This window comes from Lonchura striata, chromosome 11, assembly GCF_050655825.1.
Source record: "Lonchura striata isolate lonStrDom1 chromosome 11, ASM5065582v1, whole genome shotgun sequence".
NCBI classification, from domain to species: domain Eukaryota; kingdom Metazoa; phylum Chordata; class Aves; order Passeriformes; family Estrildidae; genus Lonchura; species Lonchura striata.
Genome location: NC_140713.1, coordinates 3647885 through 3660447, shown reverse-complemented (window position 1 = coordinate 3660447; position 12563 = coordinate 3647885). Strand labels below are relative to the sequence as shown.

Below are 12563 nucleotides of genomic sequence, written 5' to 3'. Positions count from 1 at the left end.
CAGTCCTGATCCCTCTCTCTGTGTTGCAGTCCTTTCTCCGTGGTTCCAACCACAGGAATTCTGGGCGCTGGTGACAGCATGCAGGTGACAGTGAGATTTCACCCGCTGAAGACTGGTGACCATTCCGGGTCCCTGGTAGTGTGCTGCAACACAGGTGAGTGCTGGGCCCTGCACGGGGCATGGGACAGTTCTGCACCATCACTCCCTGTTGTCCCATCCCCCTCCATTGCCTCTAGAGGTCCCTCCCCTGTTCAGCTTTGCCCCAGAGAAAACTGAGAACTCCTTGGTGTTTAGGGAGTTGACAAAGTGGATCCCCTCTAACAGGGGTTTTTGGGAGTTGCTGAGTGGAAGAAGGAGGATCCCTAATTCTCCCCTGTCATGTGGTTATGCCTGGGTGAAGTTTTATTTTATTCCTGGGCAATGTGAGGTGTGAGGTTTCCATCAGACTCTCTCCCATAACAATGTGTTGCTTGCACACCTCTGTCCCATATGGTGCTTCTTCTCCACTGGCATGTCACAGACCCTTTTTCTTGTCACCCTCTACATATATATGTAGTTTTTGTCTAATAACATTTTCAAGCCCTCAAGTTCCTGATTGGTGACAAATCAAGACAGATTTTTCCTCATCTCCATTTCCTAGGCCATTCATGCTGTTGCAAACCTCTCACATCTATCTCCCATTTGATTTCTAGACTGAGGAATCCCATTCAGTGATCATACAGAAGCTGCTCTGTACTTACTAATCTTTCCCTTGTCCCTTTTTTATTCAATTTGCAATGCTCCAGCTTGGTTTTTGAGATCAGAACAATATAAAATATTTCAAGACTGATGTGGCTGTGGGTTTGGACAGGGAGATGATAATGATTTTCATGGTGTTCATTTTGTAGTGGTTTGTCATATTACAGAGCTGGGCTGCTTGTTTCCTCACCTGTGTCCCCTCCTGCTGTGGGCTGTCACTTCATTGGTTCCTCTGGGCCTCCTTTTGCTGCCCACATGCCCCCAGGTGCATTTATTTCTCAGTGTGTTTGTAGAGATTTGGCCCCTAGGTGACAGTATGTACACAGTGAGATTGGTCCGTGTGCTCCGATGACCCACTCAGATCACCAGGATTTCTGCATCAAAGTCCTTCAGGTGATGCTGAGGAGCCCTGTTCAGTCCTGGCCTGCCCAGGGTCTCCCCTGAGCATCCCATGAGACTCATGTCTCTCCTGATCCCTTGGATCCCTTATTGCTGACCAGCAAAGAGTTTAAGGAGGTGCCCAGGACATCCTCACTCTGTACACCCAGAGCTGTCAGGATGTGCTAAACGTACTGATACACAGAACTGCTCATTCAGCTAAAAACTGTGACACCTTCTTCTGCGACCTGTGGTTTGCTCTGTTCCTTCTTTCTGGCAGCCAGGAAGCTGAGCAAAGACTCCTTTGCTTTGTTCCAGGTGAAGAAAGTATCCAGACAAACCTCCATGGACAAGCTGTAGATCTCAAGATTGGATTGAGCACAAATTCCGTGGACGTTGGCAAGACTTTCATTGGCATGTCAAACCACACAACCGTGTTCATTGAAAACAGGAGTAACATCACAGCCCACTTCCAGTGGAAGACTTTGCCTACTGAGGAATACGAGAACGAAGAGAAGAGGAGGTTGGTTTGAAAGATGCATTTCAGTGAGAGACATGGCCCAAGACTGAAACTGGCGTGTGGCCGCAGGGGGGTGTTGGTGTTTTTGAATGGTTTAGGCCAAGTAAACCATCCCTGGCCCTAGGGTGTGTGTCCCTGGGCTTCAGGAGCTCAGCACTGAGCATTCCAGTTCCATTTATACTCCAGCCAAGGATGGCATTTTGGGAAGGAAAGGTTGATTGCAATGACTGGATTTCCTCAGGTTCTAATTGGGCTTTTGCCTCTCTAATCTTCTTCCTACATGACACAGCAATATCCTTAAACACTTCCTGAGTTGCCAGCCCCTCTTTTCAAAGGTGATGCACCCTCTTTTGTTCCCTTAGAAGCTCCATGCCCATCCAGGCTGGTTGTCTTCCCCATCAGCTCATCTTTCAGCACACAGGGACAGTTTGTTCCTGTGCCTTCAAGACTTCTTTCTTGAAGTCCATCCATCCATCCTGGACCCCTTTGTTTTTAAGGGCTGTTTCCCAAGGTACTCTCCAAATCCATCTCTTGAACAGGCTGAATCTGCCCTCCAGAAGTCCAGAGTGGAAGTTTTGTTGATGCCTGTCCTTATTTCACTGAATATTGAGAACTCTATTCTTTCACGGTCACTGTATGGTGAACAGATGAAGTTCATTTAGTCATTAGGGAATCTCCTGGTGATATCCAGTACCTGGACCCCAGGGAGGCAGCACGCTGCCCTGTGGAATGGATCCAGTTGATCTGCAGGGCCCTCAGCTCCCCTTAGAAGGGAGTCACCTACTACCACTACCCTTCTTCTTAATACTTGAGGCTGTGATGTGTCTGACAGACAAGTGCAACTGGGAGACTCTCCAGACAGAATTTTTTCTTTAGTGTCATCTGCCAGACACTCGAGAGCCAGGGCCTCATACCTATTCTCTCAGGGCACCTGGGAAGGTGATGGGCATCAGGACAGAATTTTATTACCTCCCCAGTAGAGACCCATTTCCATTCCCCACTTTCTCTTAGGTCTCCTCTTGCCTGATCACAAGAAGGGCAGGACTTCTGCTGAGCTTCTCTCAGGATTGGACAGGTGTAACTCCACCAGTTTATTTCTGTTTCGCTCTTCCTGATGCTCCTCAGCCTTTCCACTTCTTAAGTTCTGACACTGGACAGAGCAGATCGTTCTCCTGCTGACACCACACACAGGTGTCTTTCACACTGTTCTCTGATATCAGTACCAGGGTCAGACCTCCCTGCAGCCAGGGGCCTGGACAGCTGCGTCCTTCTTGGGGGGTTCAGTATGAGTTAGTACATTCCTGCTGGCAGCAGCAGCAGCAGCAATGACTTTCCATCGTTTGTAAGCCGTTTCTGGAGAAAAAAAAAAGGCAGGAAGAAGAAAGAAAAAAGGGGGAAAAAAAAGGCAAGCACCTCAAAACCAGCTAAAAGACACAACCCACTACACAAGGAGGGTGGGTGGCTGCACTCTTTCTGCTCAGCCACGCCAAAGCTGAAAAAACGCTGTGCCAAAACTGCTGTGCCAAAACTGCCGTGGCAAGCCCCTGGTTGCTGCGGGCCAGGTTGCTCGCACTCCCCGGAGCTATTTCACTTTGCCTGCAATGGACCAGGAGATTGACCCTCGCCTGCTTGAATGGCTGGCGAGAGGGTCCTTTGGTGCCCTGGGCTTCTTGGTTTTCCTCTGTTCTCGATCTCCTTTCCTCCTTCTCTATCTCCTTAGTGTCTGATTTCCATACAAGCTCTGCATGTTAAAAGAAAATCCTTCTCTGGCTACTTCCCTGGGCTGTTATTTTCATGTTTTTCCCACTTGCCTGCCTCAGCCTGGACCCCAGGTGAGCCACTCTCCCCTCAGAAGCAACTATGTTTACCCAGAGTAAACTTCAACTTGGCTTTGGTTCTGTGGGGTTTGTTCCAATTACATGTGTTTTCATGCCAGTTTGTGTCCTAGAGTGCCACCAGGACATTTTGTTCTTCCTTACTTCTGGTCTTAGGGATGGTTTTAGCTCCAGGGCCACTGTCCTGCTGTCAGAGAAGCTTTTGAGATCTCAGAGCAGAGAGGACTTTTTATGAGAGGAGATAGTGCAGGACCCTTTCCCTCTCAGGACATTCTACTAGCATGCACTGGGATGGGACCCAAACAGCTCTGGATCATGAAAAGGCCTCTCCAGGAGTTTGCTGTTTCCTCCTGCACAACAAAGTCCCTTCCCCTTTCAGAGCCTCTGTTTTCATGCATATTGCATCTAAAACCTTGACTGTCACTGAAGGGATGAGGTGCCTGAATTCATCCATTTCCTTTGGAAGTGCTCTGGGATGCTCTTGTGAAAGCAGAGTAGGGAATAGGGCAGGTCCAAAATGGCAGAAACAAAGAGTGATGCTGGTAACATGTAGCTGCAGCCCAGCTTCACCTCCCCTTCTGAGGGAAGTCCTGCTCCATGATTTTGATCTGCCTCCCCCAGGCAGCTCAGTGGTAGGAAAAGCTAACTGAGGTGGCTGCTGGATTCTCCCTCAGCTGTGGCAGAGGCTTTGAGCCAGGAGGTTCTCTTGAGGGATACTGGCTTTGGAAACCTCTCCTGAGCTCGCAAGTGTGGAGTAAAACGACCTGCTGTGCCAGTGAACAGCAAGTTCTCCTCTGATCCATGTGGGACCCCCATGGCTTGGGGTCAGCCCTTGCTGGGGAGCTGCTGCTGCTCCTCCCCAAGTGCTTTCCCTCCTGCACTCACACTTCTCTCTGCAAATACGTGGCTTATTAAATGATCTGCTGGCCTTTTCTCTCCCTGTGGCTGCAGGCAGTACTTGCTCAGGCGCCGAAAAGCGGTGTGCCTGGAAAACTTCATGGAGGAGAGAAAAATGGAGAAGGGCTCTTGTAAAGATCATACTTCCCTCATGAGGAGTGTGGTCCAAGAGGAGATGGCAAAGATACAAGAAGACCCCATGCTGTTCTCCAGTGCCATTTTTTGCATTGAGCCATTGGTGATAGCTGAGAACCTCATTTTCCTCCTCTTCCTCCTCCCCGTTTTCCTCTTCTTTCTCCCACCCACCCTATCCCTGGCCCCTCAGCAGATCCTCAGCTGGCTGGGTGTGCTGAGAAGGAGGACATCAAGTTTCTGGTGCGGCTGCAGAGCTCCCTGCTGGAAGCATTTCTGCCCTGCAGGCTCAAGGCAGGGCTGGGAGCCTGACAGAGCCGAGCTCTGCTGCCAGGGCTCGAGCTCAAGGGTGCTCTGTGCTGTCATTGCAGTGTCCACAGGGAGCAGTTCTTGTAGGCAGGGGCTCCCCCGACACGTGGTGCGTGGGGCTCAGCAGAGGCTGTTGCAGCTCTGCCAGTTCACATACTGACCTCAAGCTTGCAATGGTTCGCTGGAGGCCAAATTCAGCCCAAGGTTAATTCTAGAAATGCCAATTCCCATCCCCATGTCGTGCAGTATTTCTGAGTGTCCCTTCCAGTGTCATCTGAGAGCATGGACACAAGGGTGGAAGGTTGAAATGGGCCTTTTGAGTTCTCTTGCACACAGGGACAGAAAACCTTTTCCTTTTCTGTTTGTGCAAGCAAACTGCCAAGTCCTCCCACCAACCCGAGCCCTGATTCTGAGTACTGGCATTGTGAGAGATGATGAATGCCTGGTGTCTGCACAGTGCAAAATCCCTTCTCATTTTGGAGTAAACCCCAGAATAAGCCCAACCTCTGCATTCTTTCAAAACGGGTTAAACTAACATTTTTATTTCCAAGGAAGGGGGGATCATGTTCTCTTCTTGGTTACTCCTATGGCCTCTGTTGGCCTCCTATGGCCATCTAAGGCCAAGAGCCACCAGTGCACAGTGGCAGTTGCATCCATCCCACTGTAGGTGACAGCAGCATGATGTGACCAAGAGCTTGTGTCAGAGCAGTAGGAATATTGTAGAGAGTGGGAGCTGATCAGCTGAGCACTGAGAGCTTCCAGCGGTGTGCTGAGCTGGGTTTGGAGTGCTTCCTTGTGTTGTTCACTCATCGCTGATGCTCTAAATAAAGGCTTACAGGACTGTGGTTGAAAACAAGAAATGTGAAGTTTGAAGATAAGTGTTTTGCTGTCCCTTTTCTGTTCTAGGAGGGAGAAATTCAGCCATATAGTTGGGCTGAAATCAAGGTGACCTTCAAACCCTTAGAGGCACTGGAATACCAAATTATGGCTTACTGCAACATCTCAGGTACAGCTCCTTTCCCCTGCTGCTCTCAGCCACAGTGAAGCCACGGTGCAAGCCTGAGCCCACTGGGCTCCCCTGTAACTGCTGGGAAGAGTCCCTGGCCAGCAGGGCAGTGCTGGCATATCCCCACTGGCCCTGCAGCTTCCAGGGAGTCTCCTGTGCAAGGCCAGGGCTCAGAATCCTGTGTCTGGGTTACTGATCCCAGAACAACCCAGGCAGTGCAGGGAGAGGTTTTCCTGCCATGGCTTTGCCAGCATATTCCCTCAAAGGCCAAAGAGCTGCAGAGCACAACAGCTTTAGTGAACAGGCACTGAGCCCCTCTAGGCCACTGACCTCCAGGATGGGTCCATTTGCCATGGCTCCATCATCAGTTGGTAGGAGCTGAGTTAGAAATGGGCTCCCTGACCCTGGATCGCTCCCACTGCCCAGGCACCACCAGACCAGAGTGGGTGAGCCCAGGGTGTTTGTAGAAGGAGCACCCTTGGCCAGCACCTGCTTCTGTCCCTGTGTGGGAATTGTCACCTTGCAGCTCAGTCTGTGGAAGTAGAACACAATGCTGAGTGCCAGAAGTTGAGGATTTTGGCAACAAAGTTGTGTGCCACTGGGCCAGGTAGTTTGGTAATTGCCAAACTCTTGATGAGCTTTGTGCCTGCACTGAATGGATTTCTGAGCTCCTCTAAGTGCATGGGAAGGAAACCACAGAATCACAGTATGGTAAGGATGGAAGGGACCTTAAAGGTCATCTAGTCCCAAGGGCCCTGCCATGGGCAGGGACACCTCCCCCTAAACCAGGTCACTCCAAGCCCCATCCAGCCTGGCTCTGAACACTTTCGGGGCTGGAACCTCCACAACACTCCTGGGCAATATGCTTCAGTGTCTCACCACCCACACAGTAAAAAATTTCTTCCCAATATCTAACTTCCTAATATCTAATATTCCTAATATCTTCCTAATATCTAATAACCTAAATTTCCTTTCTTTCAATTTGTACCCATTACACCTTGGCCTATGACTACAGGACTTCAGAAACGTTTTTGACGCAGCAGACTGGTGGCTAAAATTGGAAACTAGCCCAAGGAATGGGTTAGAAATTGCAAGTCAGCCCCAAGGGATATCTCCTGAGGGAAGAGAAGGGTCCATATTTTCTCCTGCAGCATCAGGAGCTGGTTGCATCCAGCTCAGAGTCGGGGACTAGCACCTGAGGCAGCCTGGAAAATGCAGTGTAACAGATGGAATTATTGTACTGAAATGGACATCTCTCCCCAGGCCGTGAGAGCAGGCTGCCCCTGCACCTCAGAGGGGAAGGCCAAGGACCCTTGGTTGAACTCAGTTGTCCTTCAGGGAACCTTGGGAACATGCTTGCAACAACCCCCACATCTGTGAGGTGAGCAGCAGGGCTTGGGATGGATCCTGATGGCTCCTGAGGCAGCAGCAAGGCTGGTGGAGCTGTGGAATTCCTGCCAACCTGGGCAGTTGTGAGCAGGGAATATTTGATATAATGGTCAAATCTGGCGGGGTCAGAAAAGTGTGTCAGTCGCTCATGAAGCCCCAGTCCCTGCTTTTGGGCAGCCTTCCTTAGGGATCAGCTGGGAGGCTTCCTGCAAAACAACCCCTTGGCACATGAGAGCAACAGCGGGTCAGACAGCTGCACCTTCAGAGGCTTTTGTGGCAGTGCCAGACACAAGGCACCTTTGTACTGGGCTGTTGAGAAGCAGCTGGAACAAACTGGCTGCGTTTGGACTCCAGTCCACTGCAAACAGCTTCCAGTCAAGTGTCTGCTGCTCATTCCTGGAAGCCACAGGAAAGCCATCCAGCCTCCTGGCTCAGTGCTGGCCCTTGCAAAGGGCTTGGGAATTCTTCCCCTTGCTGACCAATCCCTCACCACGCTTTGGCCTTAGTGTATTTCTGACTCTAGAAAGAGAAACGTGTTCTTGGGAATAAAGCAAAGGATTTTTCTACCTATTTTCCTCCCCTGACAATGGTATCAAGTTTACAAAAAAATCATGAGAGAGCAACTGAAAGAGGTAGAAAATGAAGCACTGCCTCATGGCGGACACTTTCAAAAGCCTGGCTGGGGAAGGCAAAGACACACAGATTTTTCTTACCAAAAGATGGTGCTGTCTATATATTTAGACACTGATGCCTCCTAATCAATGTATTGTTTTCATGGTGTGAGAAAAGGTGAATGAGTAGATGGTACTGTTGAAGCTGTGCTCGCTGGGGCAGCAGCAGCAGCTCTGTGGTAATTCACTACGCAGCTGCAGTCACCCCATGTTGCTGTCAGGGCCAGGTCTGAATGAGCTTGGTGGTGCTGACCAGAGGTGACTGCTCTGTGTCCATGGGATAACCCCAGGGTTCCAGCAGTTATGTGGAGTTACCACAGCTTTGCATGAAAACCTAAAGGCAGACCTTGTCCTGTTGTATCTTTTAACTTCTGCCATTCAGCAGCACATAGCACCTTCTGCCATTTCTGGGTCTTAATTGCATCATTAGAAAACAACTCTCACAAAAAGGCAAGATTCCATGTATATTTCCATTTTGCTTTCTTGCTGCTGCAGGTGAAGCTGATTAACCAAGGAGCTATTAATGCTCCCTTCACCTGTATTCCTTCAACTACAAATGTGGGCTTCTTCAAGTTTGCACCTGAGGAGGGCATCATTACACCAGGCGAGATCCAAACTATTCAGATCTTCTTCAGCGCCACCGTGCTGGGGAGGTTTGAGGAAGAAGTCCGGTTCAGTGTGGCTGGATCTCCTGTGCCTGCAATCCTGACCATCAAGTAAGGACTGTGGGAGCTTGGTGGGCACATCTGGGACATCCCCCACCTTCCTCATTTGGGGGCTGAGTAGAGAAAAAAGGTGTTTCCTGAGGTCTTAATCTCTGCTCTGATCCTGGCATTGCTTTAGTGTGAGGATGCTTCCTGTCCTGTGTGGTACCCAGGAGCTGGAATGACTCTTCCCTGCAGGGATCTCCCTCTGCCTTGGGCCATGGCAGGCAGTGGGATGGATCAGCTTTGGGCAGTAGCTGCTCTGGGATGTCCCGCTGAACAGCCAGCAAGGCCCCCAGGGCTTTGGAGGTGGGCCAGCCTGGGTGATTCTGCACCAGCAGCAGTGTTTGTAAAAACTTGTGTTAATAATCCATCCCAGATGGGCAGCAGCAGCAGCCTCACCTCACCTCTCACAGCCATGCTGTGGGGCACGAGCCGTGCTCTCAGCTCCTGTGCAGAGAGTGCCCTGGTAGCTCCTTTCCACAGCCAGGAAAGGGCTGATGTGGGAGACAGGGAACTGTGCAGCAGGAACTGTGCCAAGGACAGGGGCGTCATCCCATGGGCTGGTGCCAAGGCAAGAGATAATCCTGGCCCAGCAAAAGGGAGAAGGGCTGATAGCAGGGGAGGCAGAGCTCAGTCCTCAGCACCACAGCAGCATGAGGGCTTGTCCCTGCTAGCCTGACCCATGTGCTGCTAGGATCATGTAGGGTAAGCCAGGAGAGTTGATGCTGGCTGCTCTGGAGCTTTGGAGCTGGGCTGCTGCTCTTGGGAGGCACTGGGTCAAGGCAGTAAAGAAATTAAAGCAATCTGCAGTCAATTATACCAATGAGATAAGGGAGATGGAAAAAAAAGAACAAGAAAGTTACTACTTAGCAAGAGAAAAGTGGTGAGTAAGTCTGCCTATAGTAGAGAAACAATCATGCTAGCTTTGTTTTTGGAGGAAAAGTGATGCTTTTTTATTTTGGAAATCAAGAGGGAACCTTTGACCATCACATAATTGATGCTCCTCTGTCCCTCCCCCAGATTGCTCATGGGATTTTATTACATAAGCAGCTTTCTCCTTGAGCAAGGGCAGGTGTCTCTTGTTGAGAGGTGTAGAGCAGAGCCAGTGGCAGTCCTATGAACACAATAGGAGGCACAGTTCACTGGTCCTTGATTTTTAACCAGAAGGCAGAGTGGGCATTGATTGGCATCTGCCATGAAATAAACTCGTGAGTGTTGTGCAGCTTCAAGTGCTGATTTTCAGTTGGTGACTTTTGGAGTCTGTCTGCTGAGGTCAAGGACAGGTGAGGTGCTGTGCTAGATGCAGGACACCCTTGTTTGGTTGTTGAAGCTATTGCTCTTGGCTGTGCCAGCTGGTGCACTGCTGACAAGCTGCTCCTTTCCTCTAGGATTCATCTGTCCACTGCGTAGAACTGTTGCTGCTCTTTTCAGAGGATGTTTGGGGCTCCCCTGGATTCATGTCTCTAAACTGTCTGTAATAATTGCATGGGTCAAACTCTCCTGAGAAAGCTCCTCCATGGGAGCAGCAGTTCCAGCTCAGAAGTAGCAAAGCAGGGAACCTGTGGCTGGAAAGGCTGGTTACAGAAGTTTGTGGAGGCACCTTTATGTCCCTCACTTTACAGATGGGGAAACTGAGGCACAGGGCAATGTCTGGGTGTGTGTTCAGGGTCCTTCATGGGGCCACCAGCAACCATGGGGCTTTTCCTGCCTGCCCTGAGCCCAAAGCCCCATCAGTGGCTGTTGGCTGCTGGCCACTTGGCTTTAGCTGCCTCCTGTCCACAGGGGCCCTGTGCCGAGTACATGGTGGTGTGTTGATTTGAGCCCCGCAGTGCCCTGACACCAGGTTTTATGCCCCCAAGCCACAACACTGGACCTTTGCAATTCCCTTTAACCAAGCCATGTCCTCCTCTGTCCTCGCCACTGCAGGGGCAATGTCACTCGACCAACTTTACACTTCGACCTCGATGAGCTCAGCTTCGGGGACATCTCCTTTGGTGAGTGTTCCCTGGGCTGGGACACAGCGTGAGGGATCTGTGTGTTCCACAATGGAGCACTTGAACATCCAAAGCATCCCTCGCTCTTGTTCTGCCACAGCAGCCTCTTCAGGGTGTGAACTCCAGGGCTGGTGCCTCAGGTAGCATTCTGCCATTGTGAGATCAAATAGAACCAAGGCATAGAAAGTCAGTATTTTCTGGTGTCTCTGTCCTGCTTTAAAAGGCAGATGTCTGCCAAAGAAGGTGGGAATCCTCCTGGAATGGAAAGATGACCCCCTCCCCCCAAATTATTATACCTCTGAAATTACAGGGCTCACAGACAAAAACATGGGAAAAGGAATAGCAGTTCTTTACTAGAATATATCAGCACAAACAACAACACAATAAGCAGAAGTTTCCAACCTGTCAAACAGTGTTTTTCTCCTTTGGTGTAATTATGATCACAGCAGGAGGAGGTGAAGGCTCTGGCAGGGCAGTGATCCCCTCCCAGCCGGCACTGGCAGGGAAGGAAGGAAGGAAGGAAATGGGAAATGCTCCTTTTGCAAACTCACGGGCAGAGGGAATCTGGGCACTGCCCAGCAGCAGCAGGCAGGAGCGGGGAAGGCAGGCAGGCTGGATCCCAGCGCTGAGCCGCAGTCCCGGGCCAAGCACACAACCTCCCGCAGCAGCAGCAGCCGACCTTCCATCCCGAGCGGGAGGAAGGGAAGCTCCGCTCCCTGCCGAACCTCGGCTCCGGCCTCACAGCCGCCCACGGCATCACGCCACAACTCCCAAAAACTCAGAACGGAGAAGCCCACCCCCAGAGCCAAAACCCCCCAAGACCCCTATCCCCCCTCTTCACTACAAAGCCTAAACCCGTAATAATGATTTTCATTAACTTTTTAAGAAAACTAATTGCCTTTCCTGAGCTGCTTCTTCTCCACCCTGCATCACCACTGAGGCACTTGTTAAGTTGCCTTTTGAATAAATGAAACAAGAAAGGCAACAGGTAGAAATATGGTTCTGAAACAAGAGCTTCATCCTGCTTAGTCCGATTTAATTCCTAAAGTCTCTTTAGCTAAGGTAGCTGTTGTATCTTTACTTCTTTTTAACTGCTGGCTGTTGTCTGCATGTGGTGACCTCAGTCTCATTTGAGGTTTTGACATCTATGTTTGTCCTTTTTGTGCCTCCCTTGCCTCCCTGCTGGAGTCATTGCTGGAGCTGGCAGTGGTCACTGTTGATGGGCACAGAGAAGCTCTGGGCTGTACCTGCAGTTGTTTTTTCTCCCCATCTGTGTTCCAATGAGTCTGGGTGAGCAGGCCCAGGGAGAAGCCTCCTCCCCACAGGGCTGGCCAGCCCAGCCAGATGTCCACTGCAGAGCAGGTCGTGGCTGCTGTCCAGGCTCTGCAGGGCATCCCCACCATGCCTGGCTGGATCTGACTTTCCAGTACAGAAAGCAAATCTCAGAGCTAAAGTGGGGTAAGCCCTTGCAGGCAGCAATCACGGTGAGCAGCACGGGTGTGATGTCCCCGTTTGTTGGGTGAGGTGGGCCATGGTTCCCAATTGCTAATCTCAAAGCAAGGCTCGGGTTTGCCCCCAGCTGAATGGGCTCTGAGCTGTCAAGTACTCAGTCTGTTTGGCCCAAACCAAGAGCTGCCTTAAGGGTCCTGCAAAGGAGAACTGCGTTAGGGTGCTTTGGATCACGTTCTAGTTCCTGACAGCATCCTCACTTTCTTTTGCTGTAGCCTCTTCTCAATGACGACTCACTGTTTATAGATCTTGAAAAGGGTGGGAGTGTTGGTAGCCTTAACAGGGAATTTTACAGCTTGAATTCTCAGAGTAAATCCTCGGTCTGGGTGCAGACCCATCACTGAGAAATAACTGGTGCTGGTTTGAGGCAGGTGAGGGAGCTCTTCCCCATCACAAAGAGAGAAGCTTGCAGTATTCAGCAGGGCTAGGAGTAGGCATTTTCAAGGCTGCAGTTTGGAATCAGTGTCAAAGGCAATTA

The 12563-nt window shown here is 50.6% G+C and overlaps 1 protein-coding gene across 1 annotated transcript in view; it reads left to right on the top strand.

Annotated features, from left to right (window-relative positions):
* The window catches only part of LOC146766352 (axonemal central pair apparatus protein HYDIN-like), a 78223-nt gene that overhangs the window by 21234 nt on the left and 44426 nt on the right, over positions 1-12563 (top strand). Inside the window, 8 exon segments of the mRNA XM_085589338.1 lie at positions 30-154; positions 1435-1643; positions 4093-4103; positions 4423-4606; positions 5716-5815; positions 7382-7545; positions 8371-8591; positions 10509-10576. Coding sequence (XP_085445464.1) covers positions 30-154; positions 1435-1643; positions 4093-4103; positions 4423-4606; positions 5716-5815; positions 7382-7545; positions 8371-8591; positions 10509-10576 — 1082 coding nt within the window.